The sequence below is a fragment of the Musa acuminata genome, chromosome BXJ2-5, assembly GCF_036884655.1.
Source record: "Musa acuminata AAA Group cultivar baxijiao chromosome BXJ2-5, Cavendish_Baxijiao_AAA, whole genome shotgun sequence".
Lineage (NCBI taxonomy): Eukaryota > Viridiplantae > Streptophyta > Magnoliopsida > Zingiberales > Musaceae > Musa > Musa acuminata.
The window spans coordinates 943,620-956,534 of NC_088342.1; the positions used below are offsets into that span (position 1 = coordinate 943,620).

The 12,915-nt window shown below is 36.5% G+C and overlaps 1 protein-coding gene across 4 annotated transcripts; it reads right to left on the bottom strand.

Moving 5' to 3' along the window:
* Positions 1–420: 420 nt before the first annotated feature.
* LOC135612011 (DNA polymerase kappa-like) lies at positions 421–12,644 on the bottom strand. Of its 4 annotated transcripts, none has more exons than XM_065107724.1 (14): positions 12,462–12,644; positions 11,447–11,619; positions 10,654–10,827; positions 10,438–10,561; positions 10,263–10,363; positions 10,062–10,148; positions 9,450–9,545; positions 6,708–6,828; positions 5,362–5,490; positions 4,112–4,203; positions 3,759–3,870; positions 1,659–1,987; positions 1,124–1,329; positions 421–825 (listed from the first exon to the last, which is right to left on the bottom strand). In XM_065107724.1, exons 1-14 carry the CDS (start codon positions 12,529–12,531, stop codon positions 705–707), a joined length of 1,935 nt encoding a protein of 644 aa, XP_064963796.1. In that variant the 5' UTR covers positions 12,532–12,644; the 3' UTR covers positions 421–704. The 4 variants fall into 4 exon arrangements, with proteins under 4 accessions (XP_064963796.1, XP_064963795.1, XP_064963797.1 ...); XM_065107723.1 differs by having other exon boundaries at positions 1,659–1,993; XM_065107725.1 differs by having other exon boundaries at positions 1,659–1,984; positions 12,462–12,643.
* Positions 12,645–12,915: the final 271 nt, after the last annotated feature.

Below are 12,915 nucleotides of genomic sequence, written 5' to 3' on the forward strand. Positions count from 1 at the left end.
TCTAATACGTGTGTTCCAATTGGCGACAACTGTACATCTTTGGGGGGGCCGGAAACAAAAAAAAAGAACTTTGGTTCTTGGAACAATGAAATCGAATAATCATAACGAAAATTAATCAACCACATCATAAAAAAAGTTGTAGGGATGGAGAAGAAGCATGAAGAAGATCAATGGGATATAGATAGAGGTGAAGTGACTGTGACATTACATTACACATGGAAGAAGAAGCGTTAAGAGGGAGGGGCATGCATACACACGACGTGGTGGTCGCGGAGAAGGATCCCGGAGGATGTGGTGATCCAATTGTCGGTACCATTACTACGGAAGCGAGCACCTGTGAAATTATTAAGACTTGACTATGACCAACAGAAACATCGTCCATCCATAATATAGACAAACCACGAGGGGCACGCACGCCAATTCCCGCAATCAAACCACTAGATTCCATGTATATGTCAAAAATAATAGACAAACTACGAGGGGCACGCACGCCAATTCCCGCAATCAAACCACTAGATTCCATGTATATGTCAAAAAAGGGCCAACCTTTTTTTCTTCAAAGGATATAACTTGGGTTTTCCTAGCCAAATAAATAAATGGTGAAGAAAAGAGGTCCCATCCCATACCAGCAGCCACTGAACTGAAGGCTAACAACGGAATGTAACATCACTTATTTACATCTGTTGGAAATAATGATACGTACACTACAAGCTCTTGTCCTCCTTCACAAAGAAAGAATCAATAGGGATATATTTTCCCTGGTTCCCAGATGACTTCCGTTTCTTCCGAGCACTCTCTTTATGTGGGAACGACTGTAGCAAAGACCTGAAAGATCACTTGGTAACAAGTCAGAATCTCGCTTTGCTAAACAAACCACACACTGAATGAATATTGAATGAACATTGCATTTTATTTTTCAAAAAATATCAGGTGATGATGCTTGTCAGTTGGCTTGTGTACGTAAAGCAAAGAAACCATTTCTTCCAAAATATTTAAAGCGATTTACGGTTCAAATATACATACATAAGCAAATTTAAAAGCAAAATATAGAAATTATATATTCTGTATTATTTGGACATCACCAAATCAAATTGAAGAATCAAAAAAGGACACAACATGCTACCTGCATTCCTCCTTCTGAAGCATATCCGCAAGATGGTAGTCCAAATGTTCTCGTCTCTCCTCGGTAAAGCTTGCAGGTACTTCAATCCCACAAGCAGAACAGATGTAGTCATCTACCCAATAAGGCTCTAGAATTTGACTGGATGATGCTACTCTTTTGCGATCAAATAAGTTGCTGACATCACTTATTTTCTCGACGCTTTCATACTGTACACCAAACCAATAGTTTGAAGATTGATAATAAATAGCATCAGAATATGACAACAAGAAAACATGATTGTCAAACAACAGGGAAGACTGCCTGTTAAATCAAATTTGCAGTCTGACTACATCAACGACATCTCAGTTGCGAAGTAGGACCATAATAAATATAACTTATCTGATTACGAAACAAACTTTTGGAGAAGTTACCCAAAAGAGTAAGTCAGCTTGCATTTCTTAACTTGGTGTCTAATTGAAATTTATAGTGCCTTAGTTGAACAATTTTTTACCAGAACATATTATGCGACAAGGGAATATAACAAAAAGAATATTACCTTGTTCTGAGTCTTCGGACACTCATTCAAACTTTCTGCTTCATTCCCATAACTGACAGCGACGTAGTCCGGAACTGACAGCTGATTGGTCTCAAGAAAGTCACATGATTCATATGAAAAGGAACTTACGTCACTCAAGAAAGTGCTCTCATCATCAACTGAAATATCACTCTTAGTGTTATACATTAGCTGAATGTCACTGGTGTCAAAACCAGTAGATTTATCAGCAATAGGAGCAACATCACCGATTGTGAGAAAACTTGTGAGAGTCTTCTGCATAGGATCAAGAGGACTATGTTTATCATGGAAATGCGACATCCGCAGGCCTGCTACAACTATCACATCAGAGAAAAAAAAATCCATAGAAACAAACAAGGAAATAAAGATTATCCAGAAAATTACATTGCAAGGATTTCAATCTCCTATGACTTCAATCATCTGATTGAATTTCAGGGGAAGAGAAAAAAAACAGAGCCAAGCACTTGCAATTGGAAAACCAGTTCATAAGTGAAGGTAAATTAAAGCATATATCAAAGAGATATTATCTTGAATGCTTAATGTTACAATGCAAGATGAAAACAATGAACAGATAAGCATTTTTAGGAAAGATTATGCACAACCATAAGCAAGAAGCACATGATGTTCATGTTGCTTTTCTTGTTTTCACAAGCTATACAAATATTCTTCTTTTAAAAAAAGAAAAAAAATGAATAATTTAGAACATAAATGACACCTGCGATGATATCATAAACATGGCCTCTGCTACATAATATCATAAAAGGCAATCATTGAGTGGGAAAAGAAAGAAAAGAACATTCAGGGTGAGAACAATAATCATTGCTCTCTTATACACCAATATATAGCAGATTGCCAAAAATCTTCACTTGTTATTTCATGAAATAACCAGGACCAAAGTTGATTACCGGAGACTAAAGATTAGAGCTTTGACCAACATAGCCAAATCTTTAACTACTTTTGGTACATCTTATTTTGGCCATTAGATATCTTGAGCAGCTGGTCCTGTTTGAAGAATATACACAATCTTGCAAGAACACAACAGCAAAATAGTTTATTTATCCACCTCCAAAACAATGCAGGTGACACAGGTTCTGCCAGCAATAAACTCAATTATGTCCATCCTAAAGGTTTATTAGCAACCCCCGATTTTGTTTCCAGGACTTAATTGGGAGCTTTTCTAGCATGCCAGGACCCTTGCAGTTGCAATAGGCTTTGGTAAAGGAAGTAGTAGTTGTATGAATAATCTTTCCATGATCCCTTCCCGATGTCCTCTGAAGCTCAACAAACCTTTTCATACAACTAATACTAAATTTTTTGTAGTAACTTAAAATAGAAAAAGCCAGATTGAGTATACAAACTTCCACTTTCAAACTAGCATTTCCAAACTACAAAGACAGAAAATCATGGAAGGATTGGGTGGGTAGCAGAAAACTGTGACATGTTTCTATCCAACAATGACAAGACAACTTACCCTTACCATAGCATAACCAGTGTAGCAGATTATTGTGACATGATTCTATCCCTTAAGTCAGTGAATTTTTCCCTTTTCTTTTCTTGCTTGTGTTTTTCTGAGTCAGACTATATGCTGGATTAGCTTTTTCAGCCTATGCATTGCTTCCTGAAACCAAGTATGGCCACTGGTTGGCATAAACAAAATTTTTTCAATCTGAGGCCAAGATTTGCAGTGGATAGTAACAAACCTAGAAAAATAATAAATATTTTTGTTATTCCAGACAAAAATATTTATTCATTCTTTTGGCAAGACCATGTTCTTGAAGAGAAGATAATATTAACTCAGAAAGTATCAGGAGTCCTTTGGAATTTGTTATGTGAGCTGTCAATATAAGTATATAAGGTGATAATGCAATTGTAGAATGTCATCATATATTAAAAGCAATAAGGATCAGTAAGAAGTTACTTGGATACTATCTTGATTAATCTTTTATAAGTGATCTAAAATCATCATATATTCTAAATAATGAATTGCAGAAAATCTCAGATGAAAATAGTTTGTTTAGAAGGAAGCTGAACATCATGAACACAAACCACACAGCATAGAATGATTAAAAATATCCTACATACCCATCAACCTTGCTGAGATAGGAAGTTCTGCTCTTAGCAATTTAGAAGCATATATTAGAATGTCTTCTTTTGAATTTACAAATTTCTGCAAAGAGGTTGCTCTTGTCCGAACCTGGATAATTGTACATAAGCAAGGACATAAGGCAAGTACAGTAGAAAGAAAATTATCACAGATATGATAACACAAAAAGTATGACAATCTCTGTGAAAAGCTGATTTAGGGTTTTCATACACATTTTCAGCATATGCAATGGTCTTAAAGCTTGCCCAAAAATTTTAAAAATTTTAGGATCTTGTCTCAGAAACAGACAATTAACAGGAAGACAGAATGGACGGCAGAACAGAAATTGCACCTCAAAAGATGCAGTCTTCAGCTTTAGGGTCAAAGTTCGTCCAAGAAGACACTCCTTCTGCATGTCTTTTGATAATGTTTCTGCAATATCAGCTGGAAGAAAGAAAACACTAAACTAAGAAGGCTATAAGCTTCCAAGATGAGAAAGAAATTAGAACGCAAGGAAACAAGCAGCTGATAAAGCTTGTAAGGGAACTGACATAAAAACAAACGACTATGAGATCTATAAGCCATGTACTCAAAGAATTCTCTTGAAAAGAAACCAAATAAGAGCCATCAGATAGTAGTTCAAAAAATAGAGACATTAAATCCTCCTCTAACAGCAATTTAATAACATGATCAAACTTAGATTCAAAATACAAGGAAATAAAATTTTCCACTCTTCACTATTAAGTTTCCACCAATTCCCTGCAATGCTGCAGGCAAAGTGACGGACTTCAAGTCATCTATGTTCTTATACTTTTGTATAATAAAAAATTTATCATATTTTAATGCTGCATGTCATTACTGCACCCCCTTAAATCCTCCTCTAACAGCAATTTAATAACATGATCAAACTTAGATTCAAAATACAAGGAAATAAAATTTTCCACTCTTCACTATTAAGTTTCCACCAATTCCCTGCAATGCTGCAGGCAAAGTGACGGACTTCAAGTCATCTATGTTCTTATACTTTTGTATAATAAAAAAATTATCATATTTTAATGCTGCATGCCATTACTGCACTCCCTTCGATACCCATCATCTGTGACATATTGACCAATTACAAAGCATCTCCACACTGAGAGCGACACTCTCTTCTCCTCTTAATAAGGTACTCCTTGTCTGTTAAATTTTAGTCTTTTTTATCCAATTTTTATCTCTGCCACTTATTTTAAACTTCTAAATCTCATTTGAAGATAGAAGTCTGTAGCCATCGTCTAGCTTCGTACCTTAAAAACTAGACCAAGTGAGTGATATTTTCTTTATTCCTGCTTTTAAATAGCAGCCCCCTTGGGCCTCTATTTTCTTATTTTTTTACAGCAAAATATCTCACCAAAAAAATATGGAAACAACCTAGCAAAACTCCTGCCCTAATTTATTCACCCTCATAATCATGTTGGAAGTCTAGAGATATCAAGAGAGAAAACCACATAGTAGCTCTAACTTTCCTAAAGAGTGTTCATGTAGTCAAATCCACTGATAAAAAAAAAAAACAAAATATAGCAATTAAAATTAACGAAATAAAAAATAAATCAAAACCATACTTACCCAATTTTTGGAAAAGAATTGACTCGTCATTGGTGGCGGAAAATGTTCTCTCATTACTAATACTTTTCCGCATCTTTTGCTGAGGAGTATCTGTTCCCCCCAAGCCCAGCCCAACTGAAAGAAAAAAGTCTGCAAAGAACATAGAGAAGTGTACATCTCATTATTTGAAGAAACACAGTGCTAATAAATACCATTAAACCAAAACCTGTTTTAAGAAAAAGTGGGAGAAAATTATCTTCCTTTTTTTTAGATTGTCATATTAGACCAAGGATGCATAATCCACTCGATTACTAGTTGCAATTTATAATGAGGATAAGCAACAAGTGGTAAGATCCACCTCATACACACACATATGCATATGTATATTGCCATGTATCCATACCTACATATGGATGTATATGAATGTTCTGTAATATTATATAATGTGAGAACTTAGATGTGACATCATAAAGAAAACCACATCGCCTGCAAAACAAATCCGGGCCATCCACATTTCAAACAGAAAAAAGAGTAATTGGAGAAAATAGTCCTTGAGTGATCATGTTGCTTCCCTTTTCTAGACAGCATGGAATAACAATAACAAACATGACAGAGAATGGAGGTGATTAATAAAGTAGACAGGTGGAGGAATGACAGCAGTTTAGTCCAAGGCAAACAATGAGGATAAAGCTTTGTTTTAGATGGTAAGTTCAACCATTGGAATCGATGACAATCGAGGAGGGTAACATTGGAAAATCAGTAATCCCATCAGCTTCATACCTTAGTCATGTCATACCCCTATAACTTTATTGCTAAACATCATTGTTCCTCTTGCCTTTTTCCACATTGCCTCACATGCATATCACATGCAGATATGCTGTGTATATATTGTAAAAGATAGTATATGCACGCAGAGTATTGCATAAAGCACAATTTGACACACAAACTATTAGCTCCAATTCATATGAAATGCTCACTGTATATTAAGTGGTAAAAAGCATCAACCACTAATACCTAGAATACCAACCAGTTGAACATGGAGAAAATATACCCAGTCTGTATATATAGTAAAAGATAGTATATGCACAATCTGGTATACATGAAACTAACATCAGTTCTAATTCATATGAAATGCTCAATGCATATCGTGCGGTAAAAAAACCACAGATTACTAATACCTAGAATACGGAGCAGTTGAACATTGAGAAACTATACTAGTCTGTATATATAGTAAAAGATGGTATCATACATAATGTTGCATAAGCACAAATTGATATACAGGAACTAACATTAGCTCCAATTCATATGAAATGCTCATTATATATTAATGGTAAAAACCATAGATTCCTAATACCTAGTATACCAACCAGTTGAACATTGATGAAATAATGCATATAAGACAGCTCCCTTTTGCAATATATCTGCACATGTATTGATTCCAAGGACATCTCTTAGTATTTGTTCAGTCACCTTACCAATGCCACCAACCTGCACAAAGAGATCATTATCTTATGTAATGCATCCTCTAAGAAAATGTTTTTGTTTTAACTTTTAAGTACTATATTTAGAGTTACAAAATCAAGTATTATATAGCTTAACTTGAAGATCAATGTGGGACCAAAATTTTGAAATTTTGAAGCAAAAACAAAATCTTTGAAAGAAACTGAAAATGAACCAAGTAAAAGCATGAAAGTCATGAAAATTTTCCCAAGAAAACTAAGAGTACCCACAGCAGATGAGACATGAAAACAACCAACGCAAAAGAGCAACATTCTCGGAATATGAGGCGTAAGAACTTCAGCGATCAAATGCCAGTACTCAGAATAGACTACAAGTAAATACATAAAGTGACTGCACCAAGACAAAACACAAGAACTGCAGAAATAGACATGTAGTGCTTCTCAGAGCTAAATTTTAAAAAGAAATGGGGGATTATACATACAGATCAAATCCCTTTAGGAAGCAAAAGATCTACATAATATCACAGAATTGACAAAATGCTTCAAGCTACAGGAAAGGCATAAGCAAGACTTCGTTATCAAATGATCAAATTTATGATATATCAAAATCAGCTAAAGAACAGTGCTGTTAAACATGAAATATAAGCAATAGTACAGCAACTTAACAAATATCTATCCAAAATCCCAGCAAAAAGCTCACTAAGCACTTGCAAAAGAGATTATCTGCACTCATTCTCATCTAATTCCAAGTTGTTGCAAATTTGATGAAATACAACCATGGGTTAGAAAGCATATAGATAAATCTCACATGCTGAAAATTTTTCTCTAGGTGGGCTAATTATAGATTACTCCCTATAGTTAGTCACCTTTAGCATCTTGGTCCCTATACTTTAAAAAGTTACATTGGCATCCCTATAGCTACGAAAGTGAAATATATAGATTCATTTATCCTAACGATGTTAGTTTTATTAACAAAAATATGTAAAAAATGGATAAAAAATTAAATTTAACATTACGATGGTGGTGAACGACGATGTTGATGCCAACGTAGCCGCCACCTCCTCTCCTCCTCGCGCTCACCTCCTTAGGGAGGTGGACAGGGCGGAGGCAGCCATGAGGGCTCTAGCCGCCACCTCCTCTCCCAATCACTCCTTCCCCTGTCGCCATTGGTCGTGAGGGCTCTGGCCGACGACAAGAGCATCGACAACAGGAGGGGTGAGCATGAGGAGGCAACGACCAAAGCTCTCACAGGAGGGGAAGAGGAGGTGGACGGGGTGAAGGCAACCGTGAGGGCTCTGGCCACCACCTTCTCTCCCCCTCGTGCTCGCTCGTCCTGCTATTGACGTTGACCAGAACCCTCATGGTCGATGGCGACGGCGGGAGGGGTGAGCGCGAGGGGGAGAGAAGTGACGACCAATGCCCTCATGGCCACTTCTACCCCGTCCACCTCTTTCCCTCGTGCTCACCCCTCGGGGAGGTGGACGGGGTGGAGGCGACCGTGAGGGCTCTGGCCACTACCTCCTCTCACCCTCGCTATCAACCCTCCCGCCATCGCCGATGTCGCCGTCGGGCGTGAGGGCTCTAGCCGATGGCAACAACATCGATAGCGGGGGCGAGGAGAGCGAGGGGAAGAGGAGGCGACAGCCAGAGCCCTCATGGTCGCCTCCACCCCGTCCACCTCCTCTTATCCTAGCGCTCACCCCTCCCATTGTCGCTACTGTCGTCGTTGGCCAAAGCCCTCACGAGCGATGGTGATAGTGCGAGGGGTGAGCACGCGGGGGAGAGGAGGTAGCAAGCTAGGCGGTATAGGGGAGAGGAGGCGGAGAGCGACGGCTACACTAGCGTTGGCGCCAGCGACGTAGTCGTCTGCCAACATCAAAATATTAAAATTAATTTTTTACCCTTCGTTTTTATATTTTTCGTTAATAAAACAAACGTTGTTAGGATAAATGAACCTAGATATTTCACTTTCGTAACTATAGGGATGTCAATATAACTTTTTAAAGTATAGAGATCAGGATACTAAAGATGACTAACTACACGGGGTAATGTGTAATTAGCCCTCTCTAGGTAGCACTAAAAAGAATAAGTAGGGATCAACTCTGTGGCAGATGATGTATATATATCACAAGAGAATCTAATAATGACTTGGGTGGTTGAATTTGGTTGATTTGATTAAATGGTCTAATCAATGTTCAAAAAATGCTATCAAGTAGATTAAAAAAAAGTGTTTAAAGAGTTATAATTTAAAAAAAAGTATTTTAAAAAAATAAATAAGGAGAGCATTCCTATGGCTCATGCAAAACGGAATATAAGGACCACCACCAGACTCCTAAAAAGGAAAAAACCAAATATACCAAAAGTTTGCACAAAGAACAGGAAATTTAAAAAAGAAAATTCTAACAATTCTGCTAACAATGAAAGTTTGGGAAGACTGTGTCTTATACTGCCAACTCAGCTGCATATCTATGTCTTGGTCACTGACTGTTTTAATCCGAAAGATAACTTCCATGATAATAGGCTTCAGGCAAATTTATATTACACTTATAAAGACACATATCTTGTGCAATGTAAACCTGAATAAATTGAAGAAAGACACAAGAAACGAATCATAAATCTGCCTAAAATGTCATATAAGATATTGCAAACCTTTCTTATTGGAAGTGATGATATGAAAGTCACGACAGCATTGTAATCATTAGGCAAAATAAACTGCCCATTAGGTTTGTTGATGTCTGAGCAAACCTGGCATAAAGACAAAAAAAGGACATTCAGATTGAAGCTATATGATTACTAACAGAACTGTATTAAAGCACATTTTTCATTGTGTTAGATGCATAAAATGAGTAGCATTAGAATATATCTTTCTTTCTAATCCCATAAATAGGACTTATTGACAATGATGCTTCAATTTTCTATCAGCTAGAATCATACTCCTTCCTTGCTAGTCCAGTAATCATCACAGATAGCGTAGGGAAGGGGACAAATTCATGCCAAGTTTAGAAAAAAAAAAAATTACACTTATTCTAGTATATTATGCTAGCAAGCATTGAGTTGTTGAATTGAAAGAAGATATATGGGCTAAATATAAAACGTAACTACTACCAAACTGGTTAGAGAGCAGAATACTAGACAAGCAAACCTCACAAGCATTTAAAGTAATACGTTCAGCCCATAATGACTTCAGATCTACTTCACGATCAACAAACATTTCTTGAGATAAAAAGTAAAATATGATATGTATGAAACTGTAAGAATGACCTTTGCAAGCATGCGGTTTGGTGCAACCCCAACACTACAAGTAAGACCAGTTTCTTGAAAAATGGTATTTCTGAGTTCAACAGCAACCTTTGACAAAATAATAAGGCTGCATCAGTTTGGATCAATGATATGAGAAATGATGCAATAGTACTGACAAGTTAAAAAGATTCAGAAAACACAAAAACATATACTGTGGCTTACTTCTTCACAACCAATGCCTCTTTGACTGCATGAGTCAGTAATATTGAGGTATGCTTCATCCAAGCTAGTAGCTATAAAGTCTGGATCATACTTACTAAAAACTGAGGAAAGAAAAAATAGCTATGGGCAAATTCAATTATCGATGCATAAATTCCTCCAGGGTAACACAACATACCATTTCTTGTCAGTTCACTGTAATAAGTGTATTTTTCAAAATTTGTGGGGACAAAAATCAAGTCTGGGCACAATTTCCGTGCAATAAATCCTGGCATTGCTGCACGAACCCCATATTTCCGAGCCTAAGGATCAGCAAAAGCAGTCAAATTAACATATGCCCTCCTATAATTGTAAGATATTACATTGCAAGGACACCAATTGTCAAAAAGCACACCTCATAACTTGCAGTGCATATCATTGACATACTGCCTACAGCCAGTGGCTTTCCTTTTAGTGATGGGTTTTCCAATGTTTCAACGGCAGCATAGAAAGCATCCATGTCAATATGCAGCCATATCTTTGAAAGGTCACGTGAAGCTTCCAGCTCTAAAATTCTGTTATCAGCAATCTGAAAGATCTCATAATTTTAAGAGACGTATGACAGTGTTTCGTGAAACATATAAATAAGATTCAGTAGCAGACTTGGTGATATAAATCCAACCAATAATAACATTGATTTATGGTTCTGGCTTCACAGTGCTGCTATTCTTTATTCATGTTCACGAGGAGTTTAAGTGAACATGACGTGGATTGCTTGCAAAAAATAGTTGAATTCAATTAATGTTTCATATCACATTTAATATGGTGGAAATATTTAAGTGTTCATCAGGACAAAAAGGAAAGCTAATTTTCTTACAAGCTTAAATACAACAGCAATCATATGCACATACTTTGCCACTAAATGAAGTGTAGGAAGATATTTTGATATTTTAAAAATACTTGATTTGTAAACTGTTCATCAAAGCAGTTATTTTGAGACCAAATCAAACAGGAATAAATTAGTTACATATATACTTCAAATTAAAGAGAAATAATATGATGAATCTATAATATTTGGAAAGCGTCTGACTTTGTAGAAAATAAAAGAGAAGCACATGAAAAATGATGTTCAAATGGGAGACATCACTAAAAGTCATTAAAGGCTGGATAAAGCAAACTAGATCCTCAGTGATTGTATCCATACATACCATTTGAAAATGTGAAATTTCTTTCTCTGTAAGTTTTGCATGGTGAGTACGCAAATTGTCTATTTTTTGTTTGATAATCGCCTCTTTCCGTTTCTCATTCTCAAAATATTTTGATCCTTTACTCAGTTCATAAATTATCTTCTGCACTTTTTCTTTGTCAACCCCCTCCATCCCTATTAAGAACAAAACATTTCATTTGAATTATCACAGAACCAAAGCAGAATACACAAGCTCGTGATCTTAGTCATATCATAAGTACTACAAGAATATCAAGCCCAATGATGGATGCCAAGTAAGAAAAACATGTGAATTAGCAATTACAAAATTATAAGCTTCATGAAAGAATAAAAGACACCAACATAATGTCAAACCTAACCACAGTACATTCACTTACGCAGAGAAATTATAAGAAAAACTAACTGTCGCTCTGTATCATCAATAATGTGTGCTTCAAGAAAAATATATAAATAAATCAAGATACAACTGAAAACAAAAGCTGAAGTAAAGGCTTTTCCTGACTACAAGGACATAGAAAATACCTCACTCTCTTCTTTTTTCTGGTTGCAAAGGGTAAGAGGTGAAGGCAGGATTTACCCGCAAAGTCATTAACTGGAAAGATTGCATTTTAGCAGAAATGGACATAGAATAGCTGAAACCCATGTTTATGTTCTGGAATCTAGACGAGACTGGGGTAATCCAGGTCATTTGTCTCCGACCGATCAGAGACCATACTATAAGTATGGCCGTCCTATTCGTTAATTTAGATCCAACGTAAGATTGGTTTTACCTTCCATTAAAAAGAAAAGATCAAGAAAGAGGTTAGGGTTTTCGTCAGATCACTGCCCATCACAATCTAATCAGTCGATCGTGGTAAGAAGGAAGACCCAACATGAAGTGCACTAAAAAGCCCAGCGGAACCACAAAATCTCCTGGCGAAGAAACCCGATGAAAGAAACACCAAACAAGAGGAAAATGAAGGGATATCGGTAGTAGGAGAAGGCGTTGGGGAGATCACCAGCTTTAGCGTTGGTGTAAACGGTGTGATAGGACTGCCATGGCCGATCTCCGTCCGAGGTCGCCTCCATCTTTTCTCGGAGAAGATTTGGGGGAGGAGAAGCGAGAGAGGGGAAGCAAAAGAAGCGAAGAAACCACCGATGACGGCTTCGTGCCCGCTTCTTGGTGTGTTCCACTCGCGACTTGATATCGGCCGGCACATCCGATTTAGTAACGCCCGCTTTATACCCAAATAAAATTTATGGTTATAAATATATAGGATTGTTATATTTGCCTTGAGAAAGTTTATACATCGCTATAAAAAATCATGTTATTATTATTATTTAAGTTTATCATATATATATATATATATATGTATATAGATCCTTATAAAATCTAATATATATAAATATAAATTCTCATCTAACTATTAATTAAAATTCTGTATGATGTTATTATCCTTTATGGATTTATTA

Coding starts and splice junctions, on each gene's coding strand:
- LOC135612011 (XM_065107723.1), bottom strand. CDS start 12,531: ATGGAGGCGACCTCGGACGGAGATCGGCCATGGCAGTCCTATCACACC. Junction 10,828..11,446: donor AAATTTCACATTTTCAAATG/GTATGTATGGAT, acceptor GAGATCTTTCAG/ATTGCTGATAACAGAATTTT. Junction 1,994..3,758: donor TATCTCAGCAAGGTTGATGG/GTATGTAGGATA, acceptor CTGATGTGATAG/TTGTAGCAGGCCTGCGGATG.